Here is a 14763-nt window from a genome sequence, read left to right on the forward strand (position 1 = left end):
TGAAGCCAACTGCACCTGGAGAGCCCATTTCCCAGTGCCCTACAGGGAGTGTTCGGGCAAGTGCAGCAGGGCCTCAGCTCCAATCAGCTTATGAAATTGCTGAAAGAAAGTGAGAACTAACTGCCATTGACTAAAGCCCCCTTCACTTCCTCAGTCCTAGTAGCTCTTGAGAACAGAAAAGCGATAAAAAGGAATGAAAATGTAAAGACTCCCCGCCCTTCTGCTGCAAATGAAGGGCAGTTGCCTGCACTCCTGCCATGGTGCTTCACTTGCCACAAAGTCTGCCTTGCAGAACTGTAGGGTAAAACTTGTCTCCGGCATTCCCTCCTCAGACCATCCTCTCCCCACTCACATCCTCAAACCCTCCTCTTTCTTCACAGTTAGGTCCCTAGCTGCACCCCTCAGGGCTGGAAAGCTCTGCCTTCCAGGATAGCGACTAGAGACTAGAGATAACAGGGAACTGGCCTGTGATCACCACCAAGACAGGCTGCTTGGTGTTTCTGAGCGGGTGAGGGTGGGCGTACCTGCCCAGGCCTTCTGAAATCGCTGCCTAACCTGCTCTCTGGTGGAAACTTCAGTCCAGTAGGACTAGCTATCAGCCCTCATCCAAAACTATGCCATATAATCAGACAGATGCAGGCCAGGTTCTGCTCTTATTAGGTGACCTTGGGCAGGAACCTTAACTCCTCCAGTTGCTGGCAGAGAATACCTCCCTGCCTGACAGCCCTCCTGGCAGGGCTGATAGGATTAAGATGCATGTGAAGATCTAGACAGTTACTAAGGGGCAGTTATTGCAGGTGGCCATGTATTTGTCCACACGAAGGGTTGCTGGGCACACGCGTCAAAATTTCAAAACCATCCTTTGTTCTACAGTAGTATACAAAATGGCAAGTTGAGGTGAAACAACAAAAATAAGTCCAGATATGGCAGAAATGCAGAGTGGCATGTTCACCTTGGCTACCATGTAGGCCACTGGCACTCAGGGGAGGAGCTCTGCCCTGGGGTTGACTGAGAGTTTCAGGATCACTGGTTCTTGTCTAATCCAGAATCAATTTGCTAGGCCTGGGATGGCAAAGCAACTCAGCTCACATGCCAAACTCAATTACAGAGCAGCAGCTGCTGCAGGGCTTTCTGGAGAAGGGTTGAGAAAGCTTGCCAAGGTTCCGTGGGAAGAGTGCCACGATCGATTAGTGATGTCTGCATGTGTCCTGATTTGACATCCAGACCCTGGCTATTTAGTAATGTGGGCTCTACACTGATACCTCTGAGTCTGCCCATTTTTTTCTATTTTACAACAACCGTGAGATGTTGAGGTATGAGGAGGAGTGAGCTAGAATCCCAAGGGATCACAGTGCTGAGGAGAATGACACTGACTGGAACCCAGAAAAGTTATGATTTGATTAGGTCAAAGTACATGAGCCAAAGAGGCCCAGAAATAGAGATAACTGAAGAAACTCTGACCCTGGCTCACCCATGGGCCAGAACTCACATAAACAAAACAATCAAGTTCCACACAACTCAGACTTGAGGAGATTTGGGGATTTAAAAAGGCTTCAAGTTAAGGCAGGTTGACTGGCCCAGATAATTCAGCAGGAATCAAAAGATTCACTTCCTTAGAAAGGCCAGGGGCATCTTTGCTTTTTAAACATTTTCAAACTCACCTGCTCATCTCGAAAAGGAATCTATCAGCCTTGGCCATCCGATCCAGTTCATGTTTATGTTCCTCCAACAGATCAATGTCACTTTTTTCAGGAACAAATTTCAAGAGCTAAAAAGTACATGCAAATATTAAAACTGAAGTTTATAATTTAAATTCTTGCCCTAATTTTTCATGCTTTCAGTTAAATTTGTCCCAAGATGAAATTTTAATTTATAAGCTCTCCTTACAGGTGACTGTTCAGATACAATGAAGTGATTAAATCTTTCCATTTAGGTGGCCAAAAGGTACAAACTTCCAGTTACAAGATAAATCGGTAACGGGGATGTAGTGTACAACATCATGGTTATAATTAACACTGCTGCTTGATATATATGAAGGTTATTAAGACAGTAAATCCTAAGAGTTCTCATCAGAAAGGAAAAAAAAGGTTGTTTTGTTTTTTTGCCTTTAAAAAACTTTTATCTATATGAGATGATGGATGCTAACTAAACTTATTGTGGAAATCATTTCACATTTGTAAGTCAAACCATTCTGCCACACACCTTAAATTTATAGTGATGTATGTCAATTATATTTCAATAAAATGGGAAAAAAAACCTTTCTATTTTTACTTGAAAGTAGTTAAACTGGCGTAAGATTCATTTCTGGTAACTATGTGTTCTATAGTGCCCCTCAAATCAGAATTGGGAAGTTTTTTACTAGGACCCACTTTACATAGTCCATTAGAGGGGCCTTGGAGATTCAACCTTCTCATGAGAAGATGCTACAACTGAGGTCCAGAGAGATTAGGTCACTCACCCAGGATTATAAAGCAAGTGTGTGTGATCTTCAGAAATAGAACCTGGGTCTCGACTTCCAGCTCTATGTTTTTTTCCTATTACATCATGCTGAAAGGAGTAATTTTATGTGCATTTTCTAATCAATTTGCTTATTTCTTTGGCTTACCTAATTCCATCTCATTTTTTGCTCCATGTAAAGTTAGGTGAGAGGAACACAATTGGATGTGAAGTTTTTGATTCCATATTTTATTTTGGAGGAAGAAATGAGCATGGAATGTGGAAGAGATAGCAATAATACTTAAAGCAGAAAAAGCACTTCTGTATGTGTCTAATTTTCTTTAAAGGCACAAACGTGTATGTGTATGCCCAGGGCTGTGCTTGTGTGCTATATTCTAGATCAAATATTCTTCGACTTAAAAAAAAAAAAAATTACACTGAGCCTCTGGACCCTGAGATCCTCCCCATAAACTTGATGCTGGCATTGGGTGGTCCATTTAGCAGGTTTTCAAATGTTTGTTGGAGTTAATTAAGGGATCTCAGAAAAGGCAGTCAGTCTGGGTACCACCAGTAGAGAAAGAGAATTGGAACTACAGGGGAGGAGATGAACGGTTTGAGGTTGGAAATATATTCCAGGCAGAGTGCTTATCATGCTGGGTTCTGGAAGGGGCAGTGCAGCACTTACACAGGAGGAAGAGCGGCCACCACAGCAGTTGGGGAGGGCAGCAGTGGGCAAGGTCAGGGAGGAGCAAGGGCCTTGTAAAAAATTCAGTCTTTATTTTGAGGGCATGGGATGTAACTGAAAATCTCAAGTAGGGGAATGAGTTTGCACTTTTAAAAGATCACTCTGCCTGCAGAATGGAGAAAGAATTAGAAAGGATCAAAAGTATTGGGGGTTGTGATTAGATTGTTGATGCAGTAATCCAGGTGAGAGACGGTGGTGGCCTGGAATGGGTAGTGGACAGGTTCTAGAGCTGTTTATAGGGTTTGAACTGGACTGACTTGTCGACTGTGGTAGATGAGGGTCAAAAGGATGAGGTCCAGGCTTCCGGCTTGGGCGATGATGTACACAGAGTGTAACAGGGAACCCAGGAGGAGAAGGATGGAGGAGGGTGGGTGAGGAGAAGGTGAATTTAGTGTTTGAAATACTGGCAAGAGGACCAAGTCGCGATTTCTAGTAGGCAGGTGGACAAATGGGTCTGAAATCCCAAAGAAATCTGGAAGACAAAGCTTTGGTGTGGGTTACAACATGCATGGATGTGAGTAAGGTAACCAGGGGGCCCATCAAGAGAAGAAAGCAGGGCTGGAGAGAAGCTGGCATTGATGGGACGAGAACAAGAAGAGAAGCCTTCCTAGAAGGCAGTGGAGGGGCCTATGTGGAATCACAGGGCCAAGGGAAGAGGTGTGTCACCATGGGGCAAGTGGCCATCGGTGTCACACACCACCACTACGTCAAGGAAGATAAGGACTGCAAAGCACTCCCTGGCTTTGTCAACAAGAAAGTTCGTATCCTTAGTGAGAACAGCTTAAGGGAGGTGAGGAGGACGGACTGCAGTGAGGTGAGGAAGAGTGAACAAGCTTTCAAGAACTGGCTGTGTCAAGAAAGAGAGAGGACAGTAGCAGACGGGGATGTGCAGTCTTAAGAGGTGTGTGGGGGAAGGGCTGGGACCTGAACAAGTTACATGTTGAGAGGGCAAGGTGGAAGACCTTGAGGAGAGGGGCAGGGCCCTCCTGGCGTGGTCCCTGGGCAGAAGGAAAGGATGGGCTAGAGCAGAAGCCAGGGACACCCCTCTCTCCTAATGGGATGGAGGGCGGAAAGACAGAAGTGGATGCCAGGGAGTTCACAGGTCTGGTGGCCTGAGAGCTTCTAGGCATAGATGTTCCCATGTTCAAATGGTAACACTGGACAAGTGTCTTCTTGTTCTTCCTCAGTGCTGGAGGGAAGGTAGTAGGGCAAGGGAAGGAAGGAGGAAGAGAGAGGACAAGGCTTATTTTTTCCCCTGAGTTTGGATTTTTTTCCTTCTGGACAAGGAAATTCAGTTCTAGTTTCAGGGGTCCCCCCATACCTGCCCTGCTGAGCCTACAGGCCCTTGTTCAGGATAACACAGACACCATCTGTCTCTTGTTACTCACAAGAGCACAGTGAGAGGCACAGGCTAAAGGCTCAGGCCATCTCAAGTCAGAGTCAAGAACAGACTGTGTTTGGACAGTTTTGAGAGGAATGAAAAGGCAGACAAACACCTGGAGATAAGGAGAAAGGTGTGCATCCCAAGAAAGAGGAGTGTATGGATCTCATCTGAGATCTGATCTCAGTGGCTAAAAGCAGCAGGAGAGGAGGGGTGGAATGTGGCTCAAATGCAGATCATAACGAGTAGTAAAGGATGCTGTGTGAAGGCAAAGGAAGCAGAGGAAGGGTGGTAGAATAAGGAGGAAAAGAAAGAGCCTGGGAGATGAGCAGAGAACAAGACACTCAGAACTATCAGAAGAGGCCGGGTCAGAAGTATCCCACTTGGCCAGATTCTGCTTCAGTAGACTGATTTTCTTACTTGTATTTATTTGAAGTACGTTCTATTTGCACTACAAGCCCCTTTGGCAAGATTCTGAAATCCTTTCCCTCAAGGAGGAATTTTGCTGGTTGCAATTTCACAGTAAACAGATCTTGTGGAATTTTAAGCATACGACCTTCTCGATAGAGGCTGAAGACCTAAGGACTAAAGCAGCTTTCTGCTTAGTTCTTCACTCTGGGTGAAGCAATTTTTGATGCAGGCATTTGGAGCGCAGGGTCACCTGGGGGCCAGGGAGGGACAGAGGGCAGCTGGGCTCCACTCTCTTGGGGCAGAGGCTCTGTTTTGACTGGTATTCTGCGAGGGAGGTAAGAGAGGGCAGAGGAGCTAAAAATGCTCGAAAAAAGGAATACGTTTAAACTATTTATACACAGAGCATCCTAACAGACTTGGAAACATAGTCATTAGCTATTTTGGGAACTAAATCAAAACTTAAAAGGGCAGCAAGAAAAGTTTCTCCACTGCTAAGTGTGACAGTTTTCACCCAGGATGACTGCAGCTGTAGAGGTTTCAGGGAGGGGTGGGCCCATGGAGGTGCGGTGATACCACACACATCACTCCTCCCTGCCTGGTATCTGAGGCCTTCTGGGAAATCAGTGAGAACCGTGGAAAATGCACACACATACAGGCACTCCACTGGGATCCCTGTTAGCGGAGCAAAATATCCATTTCCTCTTCTCCCGGGAGCTGAGCACCCTTACAGGTGATACCTCAAGTTCAGCCTGAAATCATGATCACCTGTGTCCACTGTTGACCTTAAGTGGTCCTGGCTCTAACAAATGGGGAGGCCTCTTGACCAAAATCTCTCAAAATATGATTCTGTTGCAGGGACAAGGAGACAGAACAGGCTTAGAGCATTCAGAGACTGTCCCCACAATGCACAGAAAAATTTAGGGCCAGACTGAGAGAGAGGTAACAATCTCTGGGGCATCTGCTAGTACAGTATCATCAACAGTATCATTTGGGAAATAACTGAACCAAGCTGCTAACAACACACAACACAGCTGGAGTGGCTGCACAGAGCACGTTATGGACACACTGCATGACGAGAGGCTAGGGCACCACATCCAACTTGTTGCCTGGACGTAAAAAATACAAATTATCTTCAAATACCACGGACAAGAATGTATACTGATTGTGTATAAATCTACGCCATACTTACTATCCCCAGCATTTGAATTTCCTGCCATTTACAATACAACTTACGGAGACAAGGCCCAGCCCCAAGAAGTTTACACCCCACCTTATGACACATACGAGTGTTTTGATGAAGATGACAGTGCTAGGGGGTTAACAGTGGCTTTTGTGGTTGTGGGAACAGTGAGCCAAGACCAAGACACAAACTGTGTCAGGGATTAAGCAATGACTCAGTTTACGCAGTGCAGCCTGTGACCTCACAGTGCAGCGATTCTCAATATTCCAGTGAAACAGACATTTTCTACTAAAGCTAGTAGATTTCTATGACCTGCTAAGGAGTAACAACTTGATGGCAGGCAGCAGGAGAGACAGATTCCAGCATCGAGGGTCCCAGGCATTTGAAAACTTCTGGACCGTCCTTCTCACCCATCATTTTGGAAACAAGGGAAGAATCAAGTCCTAGAGGCTTCTGACAGGGCTGTGTGGAACCTTGGTTCAACCTCCTCAATTCAGAGATGAGGAAATCATCTACCAGTAACAGCCAGATTTCTTTCCTCAGTACCCCCTCCCTGCTGAGTCCGGTGTCACCTGTGCTCTGAGCGTTGCCCAGCAGCTCACCTGTTCCAACATGTCCTTGGGCAGATCCTCCTGTTCATCCATGGTTAGAATTGCCCGTTTGATTTCATCATTGGTTAATTTCAACCTGGAGAAAGAATATTTTACTTGTTGTTAACGATATTGGCTTGAGCTGTAAAAATTTAATACAAAGTAACTCATTTTGCTATCCCAGCTGCTGATCTTCAAGTGCCATTTTTCTCCAAATCTCTCAGTGAAAGCTTATTTCCTGACAATGTTGCACCTAAAAATAGTATTTTGAAACGGCTTTAACATTCTTCCAGGGCTTTCTAATGCTTTGCTGACACAGAGAACAAAGCTGTTATGTTCTACCATTTAGTTTCCTTAAACAAGGGATTGGAAGATGACAAATAGGGAAAACACCCCCAACATACCTGTTTTCTTTAATATATAGTATCCACAAACTGAGGGGGAAAGGGGATAACTAACATTTTAATTTATGTGTCAGGAGTGTTTAAAGTTCGCTCTCATATTAAAAATGGATTTTGAGAAGGTTAGCACGATCTATGTTATTGTTAAAAAACTGAATAGTTGATATACAAAATAAAATATATAGCTGAGTTTTCATATGTATTATTTCATTTGGCATTCAAATGAACTGTGATGATTTTTTTTTAATTGAGGGAGAAACTGAGGCTCAGAATGGCTAAGTGATTTGCCCAAGGTCAAACATATACAAAGGGGCAGTATCTAACACAAACCCAAGACTTTTGATTGCTAATGCCAAATTCTTTTTACAAATAATGCTTATCTAGTTAATATCTCATAGGGAAGGATTTAAGCAAAAACCCAAATCTGTTTTTCTGTCTACCATTAATTCATATGATTTACTAATTTATATTAAGGATTTATGTCTTGATTCTGGCAGGACAACAAAGTACTGACTGTGAAAAGAGTTGAAATTAAAACATACTTGTAAAAATATGTTTTTGTTACGTACAACCAGAAGTCTTAACCAGGGCAAAAAATCTTAATCAGATTATTAGCTGTAACAATAGGGTCATTCTTTTGTTCTACTTGTAAGCATCAGACCCAGACTTATTTAAAAAAATCTTACTTCCTTATAAGCTACCACTAACATGTTATAGTATAATTATTCGATCTGTTCTTCTAGTTTATGATCTTTAAGAAGAATGACATTTAGGATTGGGACTAAAGACATGAACACACAAATACAGAGCAAGGCATATAGCCTTCATGTGTAATGTTTGAAGGAAGGGACTTTGGCATCAGACAGACTGTGCCTGGCTCTGACACTTCTTGGTCAGTGTTAGAAAAACTGGAACAATTTTTTTCTTCAGCCTCAGTTTCTTCATCTATAAAATAGAGATAATGATAACCTATGTTTAAAAAAAAGGAACTTTGTATGTGTATAAAGTGAAATAATGCATGAGACATGTTTAGCATAGTGTCTGGCCATAAAAAGGGCTCAATAAACTATATGTATACTCTGCAAGGCAGACTTTTCCACCCAGAAAAAAAAAAAGCAGCAGTACTTATGTAACATTAATATTCAAGGGCAGCTATTTGATAAATAAACAGCGCTTAGTAGTTATCATGAAATTTCCCAAAGTGCTCTCATACCCACTGTTTCATCAGAGTTTCCTCTCTGTATAGAGCACCCATTAGACCTGGGAGAATTAAAAAATAATTAGAAGACATGGTGCTTATTTGAAAGGTGGTTATAATGTTTGAGAGAATCTAATGATAAGCCGAAACACTCCACACAAGGGTACATGAAGCATACATGGTCAGCTGTGCTCTCCCAGGTAAACGAGAGGGTTGGATGAGTGCAGGGGTGGCCATAAAGCCCACGAAGAAGGAAAGAACCCACTATGGACACCTCTGGCTTGTCCTATTTCTCCAGATTTTGACACGATCTTGTTAAAATCATCCATCCTGCCATTGAAACTGAATGTTGTTTCATGTACCAATAAGTAGGCCAGGGAAGGAACAGATTTGGGAATCCTATTGTACAAATATCATTCTCTTCTATTTCATGCTTTCAAACCCAAATAAAGCACCTAGGCAACATGCCAAATTGTCCATGTTCTAGAATAAGACCCATTCTCTTCCCTAGTCCAAGTTGTAGCACCATAACTCCTGGGCTGTGGACAGCGACTCTGGATCTGGGCAGATGTCTCTAGATTGATTTAGTCATTCTGGAGTCAGTCATTTCCCATGAATATGTTCACTAGAACATCATAATGGAAAACTCCCAAACTTAAATGGAACAATTTAGCCAAGCTGGCATGGGTAAAACATATGACGGGAAAAACTATCCTGGCATCAAGGTCTCTAACCATATGGGCCCTGGGTAGCCCTAGATTCCAGGACATTAAAGGCTCTTGAGTCAAGTAAGGGCAAACACCATGGTGTAGCCATGCAAGGCCAAAGAAGTGGGACATTGAGTAAGGTTGAAACTGCCACTGATGAAAACCAGCTGGCTGTGGAAATGTCTAGTTACCATGAGAAAAGCTCCATTTATTAAAAAAAAAAAAAAAAAAAAAGATTAGTTCTGTGTCCTTTTCACACAGAGTTGAAGAAACCACTTTATGGTGTCTTTCTGCTGAGTCCTTCTGTTTTGCATTTAAGAGAAAAGGAGTTGAACATCAGAGTGAGAACAATACTTGAAGTATCAGATTTGCATTTCATTAGCTCCCCATATGGAGTGCAGAACTTCTTGCTTTTGAAATTGTATATATTTATGCTGCTCAATCCCCAGAGGCTGTCTGGACCAAACACTAGCTCTAATTCATAACAATTTTGGTTTCTCTTCTTGTGGCCCACAAAGAGACTTGAGACTTTAATGGCTAGTACTTAAGAAAGTCTACCTGTCAACATCCTGCCTTGCACGTGGTCTGTGGGAGCAGACAAAAAAGCTGTACCTTTGGGGAAAGAGGAGAAGGGTACATGGCCCTCTGGGAGGCTTCTATAGGTTGCCAAAGAGTTCTTAGTATCATCTGTCATCCACAGATTGAGTTGCTAATCTCTGTAATTTAAGGACCCTACCAATCCTAACCTTTTAATTGCTTTTAAAGCTTGGCAGTGTTCTGGTGTGCAGGAGGGTGGCAACTTGTGAGACATCCACTTCGACTTTCTTTCTTTGCAAGGCAGGAAACAAACCAGCCATTTAAAACCAGTATTTAACTCCACCTTGCTCTACTCAGGTATTTCAAAAATTTGCCCAGAGAACTGGAACATCCAGGCATAATTAAACTAAGTTAAGGATGGATGGCTAGATCAGCTTTAGCTCTGCTTCAGTGGATTTAAGCCAAATCCCTCTCCTTTAAAGTAGCCTTTTGTGGTTTACTACACCCCGGCTGTCATGTTAAGTGAGCATCTGGAAAAAAAGAATGGCAGAACACTTCATAAAAGTGTATTTTAGGTGGGTTCATTTTGCAATATAAGCCAGCGTCCAAGTTTCTTTCTTTCTTTCTTTCTTTTTTTTTTTTTTTTTTTTTAACAGAAGGGAGAGGTCTGTTTTAGGGAATAAAGCAGAGTGAATCTTAAGTTGCCCCATGTCGCCTACATACACACAGCAGAGAAGTTGTTGCTGGCTCTTCCAGGGGCCTGACGAACGGGTCTCATTCTCGGCTACATCGTGTCCATTCTACTCACTTCTCAAGTCTGTAAAAGGCAGGGTCCCTGGTGGCTTGGAGCATCACAGCTTCCAGACAGCCTCTTTCTGGGCACTGTGAGGGACACTGGCCTCTCATGCTGTGAGCACATGAAAAGGGACTGTACTTCCTCCCCTGCTCAGCCCCTGGGACAAGAAGGCCTTTCCTTCCGGCTGCCTTCTCAGCTCCAGGCAAGGCTGTGGCAGGTGCCCCTGGCCAAAGGGTCCGTGAACTTTCGCGGTATGGGGGTAAGAAAGAGCTTTTAAAGATAACCAAGCGCTGCAGACACGTGTGCATCACAATACTGCCCATGGAACATGCCACGGGCTTTCACCGGGGTGGAATCTGGTGTAATGACTGCATGGCTGGTAATTAAATTCCTAGTCAGGAAGGTAAGACACAGAGAGGGTCGCCAGTCTTTGGCAATGAAATAAGCAGAAAAGAAGAAAGACACTAAGTGTGGAAAGGTAAGAAATCTTGACTTCAACTTGGAAACATTCCTACTCATTGTCCCCAGGCAGAAAATCAGTCTCCAAATGCTAGTGACAGGTTTTGTCTCTCTCCAGTCTGTCCCTCATCAGGTCTGAGCTTGGCAATAGAAAGAGCTCCCTATCTGAGAGCAGCCTGTGCCTCCAGCTCTGACCCCTCCAGCCTATCCTGTGAACCCGTCAGAGATCAAACTCAAAACCTTATTAAGACAGTGCTGTTCTCTGGAACAAACGGCACCAGTTCCGGATCCCCCAGGTACACAAACGGGCCATTAACTGAGCAGCTGCCACATACAGGCACTCTGTCAGTGCTTCTCACACGCTGGGTCTCATTCTTACAAGCCCACTGCTTTCATTACCTCCATTTTATAGACTGACCCTGGGCTGACTTGGGCCCTGACAAAGGCACCAGGCCTGGATCTCAGGCCCTCCTGCCTGGTCTCATTTAATCTAAGTGATAATCATCTGCTGCAATTACAGGGCTCTCTCTATAGCCCGGCCTGTACCCGCTCCGGTGCCTTTGCTCCTGCTGCACCCTTGGAACTGCCTCTGCTCCCCTGCCTGTGTAACTGTTAATGGCCCTCGAGGCCCACTTTCTCAGGGAAACCCTGCTGCTGCCCCCTTGCCCCCTTGCCCCCTTGGCTGGGCTCTGCGTCTCCTTCCATCCAGACCAGTCTAAGGCCTGAATTGTTCACAGGTCATCTCGCCTGTGTCACTGTTCTCCAATTAGCCATGCACTGCCAAAGGCAACAGTGCTACCTTAAGTCTTGGGACATCCTATGGCACCCAGCACAGTGCCAGGCAAATAAACACTCCAAAGCGATAACTCTAAGCAAAAAGTATCAAAGCAAAGTATCACAGCTCTCCCCTCCTTTAAGCCCCTGGCTCCTTTTGTGTGTACTCATGCATTGCCAACGAAAAGGGGAGAGTGAAAGCAAGGTAAACCAACCCCTGACTGGTTAAACAACTAAATAAAAACAAATTAGTTCTGCTTAATTTCTCTTACCTTTAGCCCTATGCTTTCCTGATGAGAGAGTAAAACCACTGACCGCTGGGCAGACAAGCATGTGGTACTGAATCCTCTGTGGCAGAGGTTTTAGACTCTCATCAATAAGGCTCAATTACCATAAGGTTAACTGCATCTCAAAATCACCTTGTTATGCATAATACATTTTAAAATTATGCTCATTGTAATACTTATCCATTAAATTGGATATTAATAGATAATTTAACAGATACGAGGCAAGTTCTTAAAATTATCTTCTAGAGAGTTCAGACACATTCACATTCTAAGTCACCTTAGCCTCTGACACTTTTGATGTAATGAGGGAATGATATACCACAATATGAAACAATTCCTCCAATAATGGGATGGGAAATTTGCCAGAAGGAGTTGTAACCTTATCTATAACTAGTGTAATTACCCTCGGTGGCATCTTGTACTGAGAATAATCTGTCTATGAGAAACTGGGTCACAGCTAGAGCACTTAAATTACTATAGAAATTCAGAGTGATAGCTCCCTTGGCCAAGGTGTTTTTAAAGTGCTCCTCTGGACTGCAAAAGTGCAAAATAGAGGGGGAAATTCTAGGGTTTTAAAAGAAAAACTTTGCCCAAATTTTCATTTAATTTTGCTATTAAGTAAAAATATTATTTGTAAAAAGAAGTTTTAACAAAACAAATTGTATAGACTACAGAGAAAAAAAATATGTAGCCCTTCAAAAAACTATTTTCAGTGGTGTCTTCCTGAACAAAAGTGGGGATAAACACAGGGCCTGGCCACTTACACAGCTTCCAGCCAGAAGCAGAAATTAAATGTTAACAGGATGGTTCATGTTACCTTACTAAGTTGTATTAAAATTCAGTGGTCTTACCAAACTTCAATTTCTCTTAAACTAAGAGAAACATTTGCTCCATAAAGTAATATATGTTTGGCTATCAATCAAACTTCTATGCTGCAAACCAAGCAGCAGTGCTGTGTGTTAAAAGAAACTTACTCTAAGACCATGTGAAAAATAAGAACTACTACAACTACTGCTTTCCGTCTTTACTCTCCCTGAAAGTCACCTTATGCCAGCCTCGATACATATATAACATTCTTTCCAGAATGTAACCAATGTGACTTATACATAATGCCTCAAAGTTCAGAGTTCTTTATATTTTCCTTTCCTTCATCAGCACTAGGTATCTCTGTCTAATGTGAAAGTACCTTTTAGAGAAAGAAGAAACTAGATTCAGAAAAACTACTTGAAATGCCCAGGACAACCTGACACATTGCCTGAAGCTATAATCAGATTCCAGGTTCCCGAATTTCCTTTCTTCTTTTCAAGCTCCAAGGCCATGATGGTTCACTAATTATGAGAAATACTTCTGAAGGGGCTGAACTGGATGAATTAGCATTTCACTGAGGTTTGAGTTTTACATAATTTTTTAGTCATAAAAATGTTCACAAAGATCATGAAATAATATAATCTTGAAGTATAAAAAGGTGACTTTAGAAAGCAAAATGAAACAAAGAGCCTTCATGCCTTCATAGTGGATGCTGATTTTGTGACAGTGTTACTTCAATGGCTAAAGAATCTCTAAAGCTGAGAGGTATAAATAACAGTAAAGTACATTTTATAGGCTCTCTGGAAAAACAAAACAAAACATTGATTTGAGATGTTCTGCTCTTTAAGATTTAGGAGTCTGTGGAAATTAAACTGCAGAAAGTAGGCATCCAGCTGTGACATATTCCATGAGGGAAAGGAGGCACTAACAGTCCTCTTCACGTCAGACAGAAGAAACTCAGAGAATTGACCCTCAGCAGAGTCCAGGTAAAAGGACGAGTCCAAACATGTGGTTTGGAGCCACATGATAGAAAAGTTGGTCCTGATAGCCTAATCTATCAGAGGGCAGACAGCAGAAGCAAGAAGAACTACAATTCTGCAGCGTGTGGAATGAAAACCATGTTCACAGAAAGACAGACAAAATAAAAAGGCAGAGGGCTATGTACCAGATGAAGGAACAAGATGAAACCCCAGAAAAACAATTAAATGAAGTGGAGATAGGCAACCTTCCAGAAAAAGAATTCAGAATAATGATAGTGAAGATGATCAAGGACCTCGGAAAAAGAATGGAGGCAAAGATTGAGAAGATGCAAGAAATGTTTAAAAAAGACCTAGAAGAATTAAAGAACAAACAGAGATGAACATACAATAACTGAAGTGAAAAAATACACTAGAAGGAATTAATAGCATAATAACTGAGGTGGAAGAACAGATAAGTGACCTGGAAGACAGAATGGTGGAGTTCATTGCCATGGAACAGAATAAAGAATGAAAAGAAATGAAGACAGCCTAAGAGACCTCTGGGACAACATCAAATGCAACAACATTCACATTATAGGGGTGCCAGAAGGAGAAGAGAGAAAGGACCTGAGAAAATATTTGGAAGAGATTATAGTCGAAAACTTCCCTAACGGGGGAAAGGAAATAGCCACCCAGGTCCAGGAAGCGCAGAGAGTCCCCGGCAGAATAAGCCCAAGGAGAAACATGCTGAGACACACAGTAATCAAATTGACAAAAATTAAAGACAAAGAAAAATTACTAAAAGCAACAAGGGAAAATTGACAAAGAATATACAAGGGAACTCCTATAACGTTAACAGCAGAAACTCTACAAGCTAGAAGGGAGTGGCACGATATATTTAAAGTGATGAAAGGGAAGAACCTACAACTAAGATTACTCTACCTGGCAAGGATCTCATTCAGATTTGACAAGAGAAATCAAAAGCTTTACAGACAAGCAAAAGCTAAGAGAATTCAGCACCACCAAACCAGCTCTACAACAAATGGTAAAGGAACTTCTTTAGGCAGGAAACAGAAGAGAAGAAAAGGACCTACA

The 14763-nt window shown here is 42.7% G+C and overlaps 1 protein-coding gene across 6 annotated transcripts in view; it reads right to left on the reverse strand.

The window, feature by feature from the left end:
- The window catches only part of DAAM1 (dishevelled associated activator of morphogenesis 1), a 175795-nt gene that overhangs the window by 23768 nt on the left and 137264 nt on the right, over positions 1-14763 (reverse strand). For all 6 annotated transcript variants that reach the window (XM_059059651.2, XM_059059648.2, XM_067028409.1 and 3 more), the window contains 2 exons: positions 6756-6840; positions 1662-1768 (listed from right to left, as the gene is read on the reverse strand). In XM_059059651.2, the coding sequence (XP_058915634.1) occupies positions 1662-1768; positions 6756-6840 (192 nt within the window). The remainder of the gene's footprint in view (positions 1-1661; positions 1769-6755; positions 6841-14763) is intronic.

The sequence above is a fragment of the Kogia breviceps genome, chromosome 3, assembly GCF_026419965.1.
Source record: "Kogia breviceps isolate mKogBre1 chromosome 3, mKogBre1 haplotype 1, whole genome shotgun sequence".
NCBI lineage: Eukaryota > Metazoa > Chordata > Mammalia > Artiodactyla > Physeteridae > Kogia > Kogia breviceps.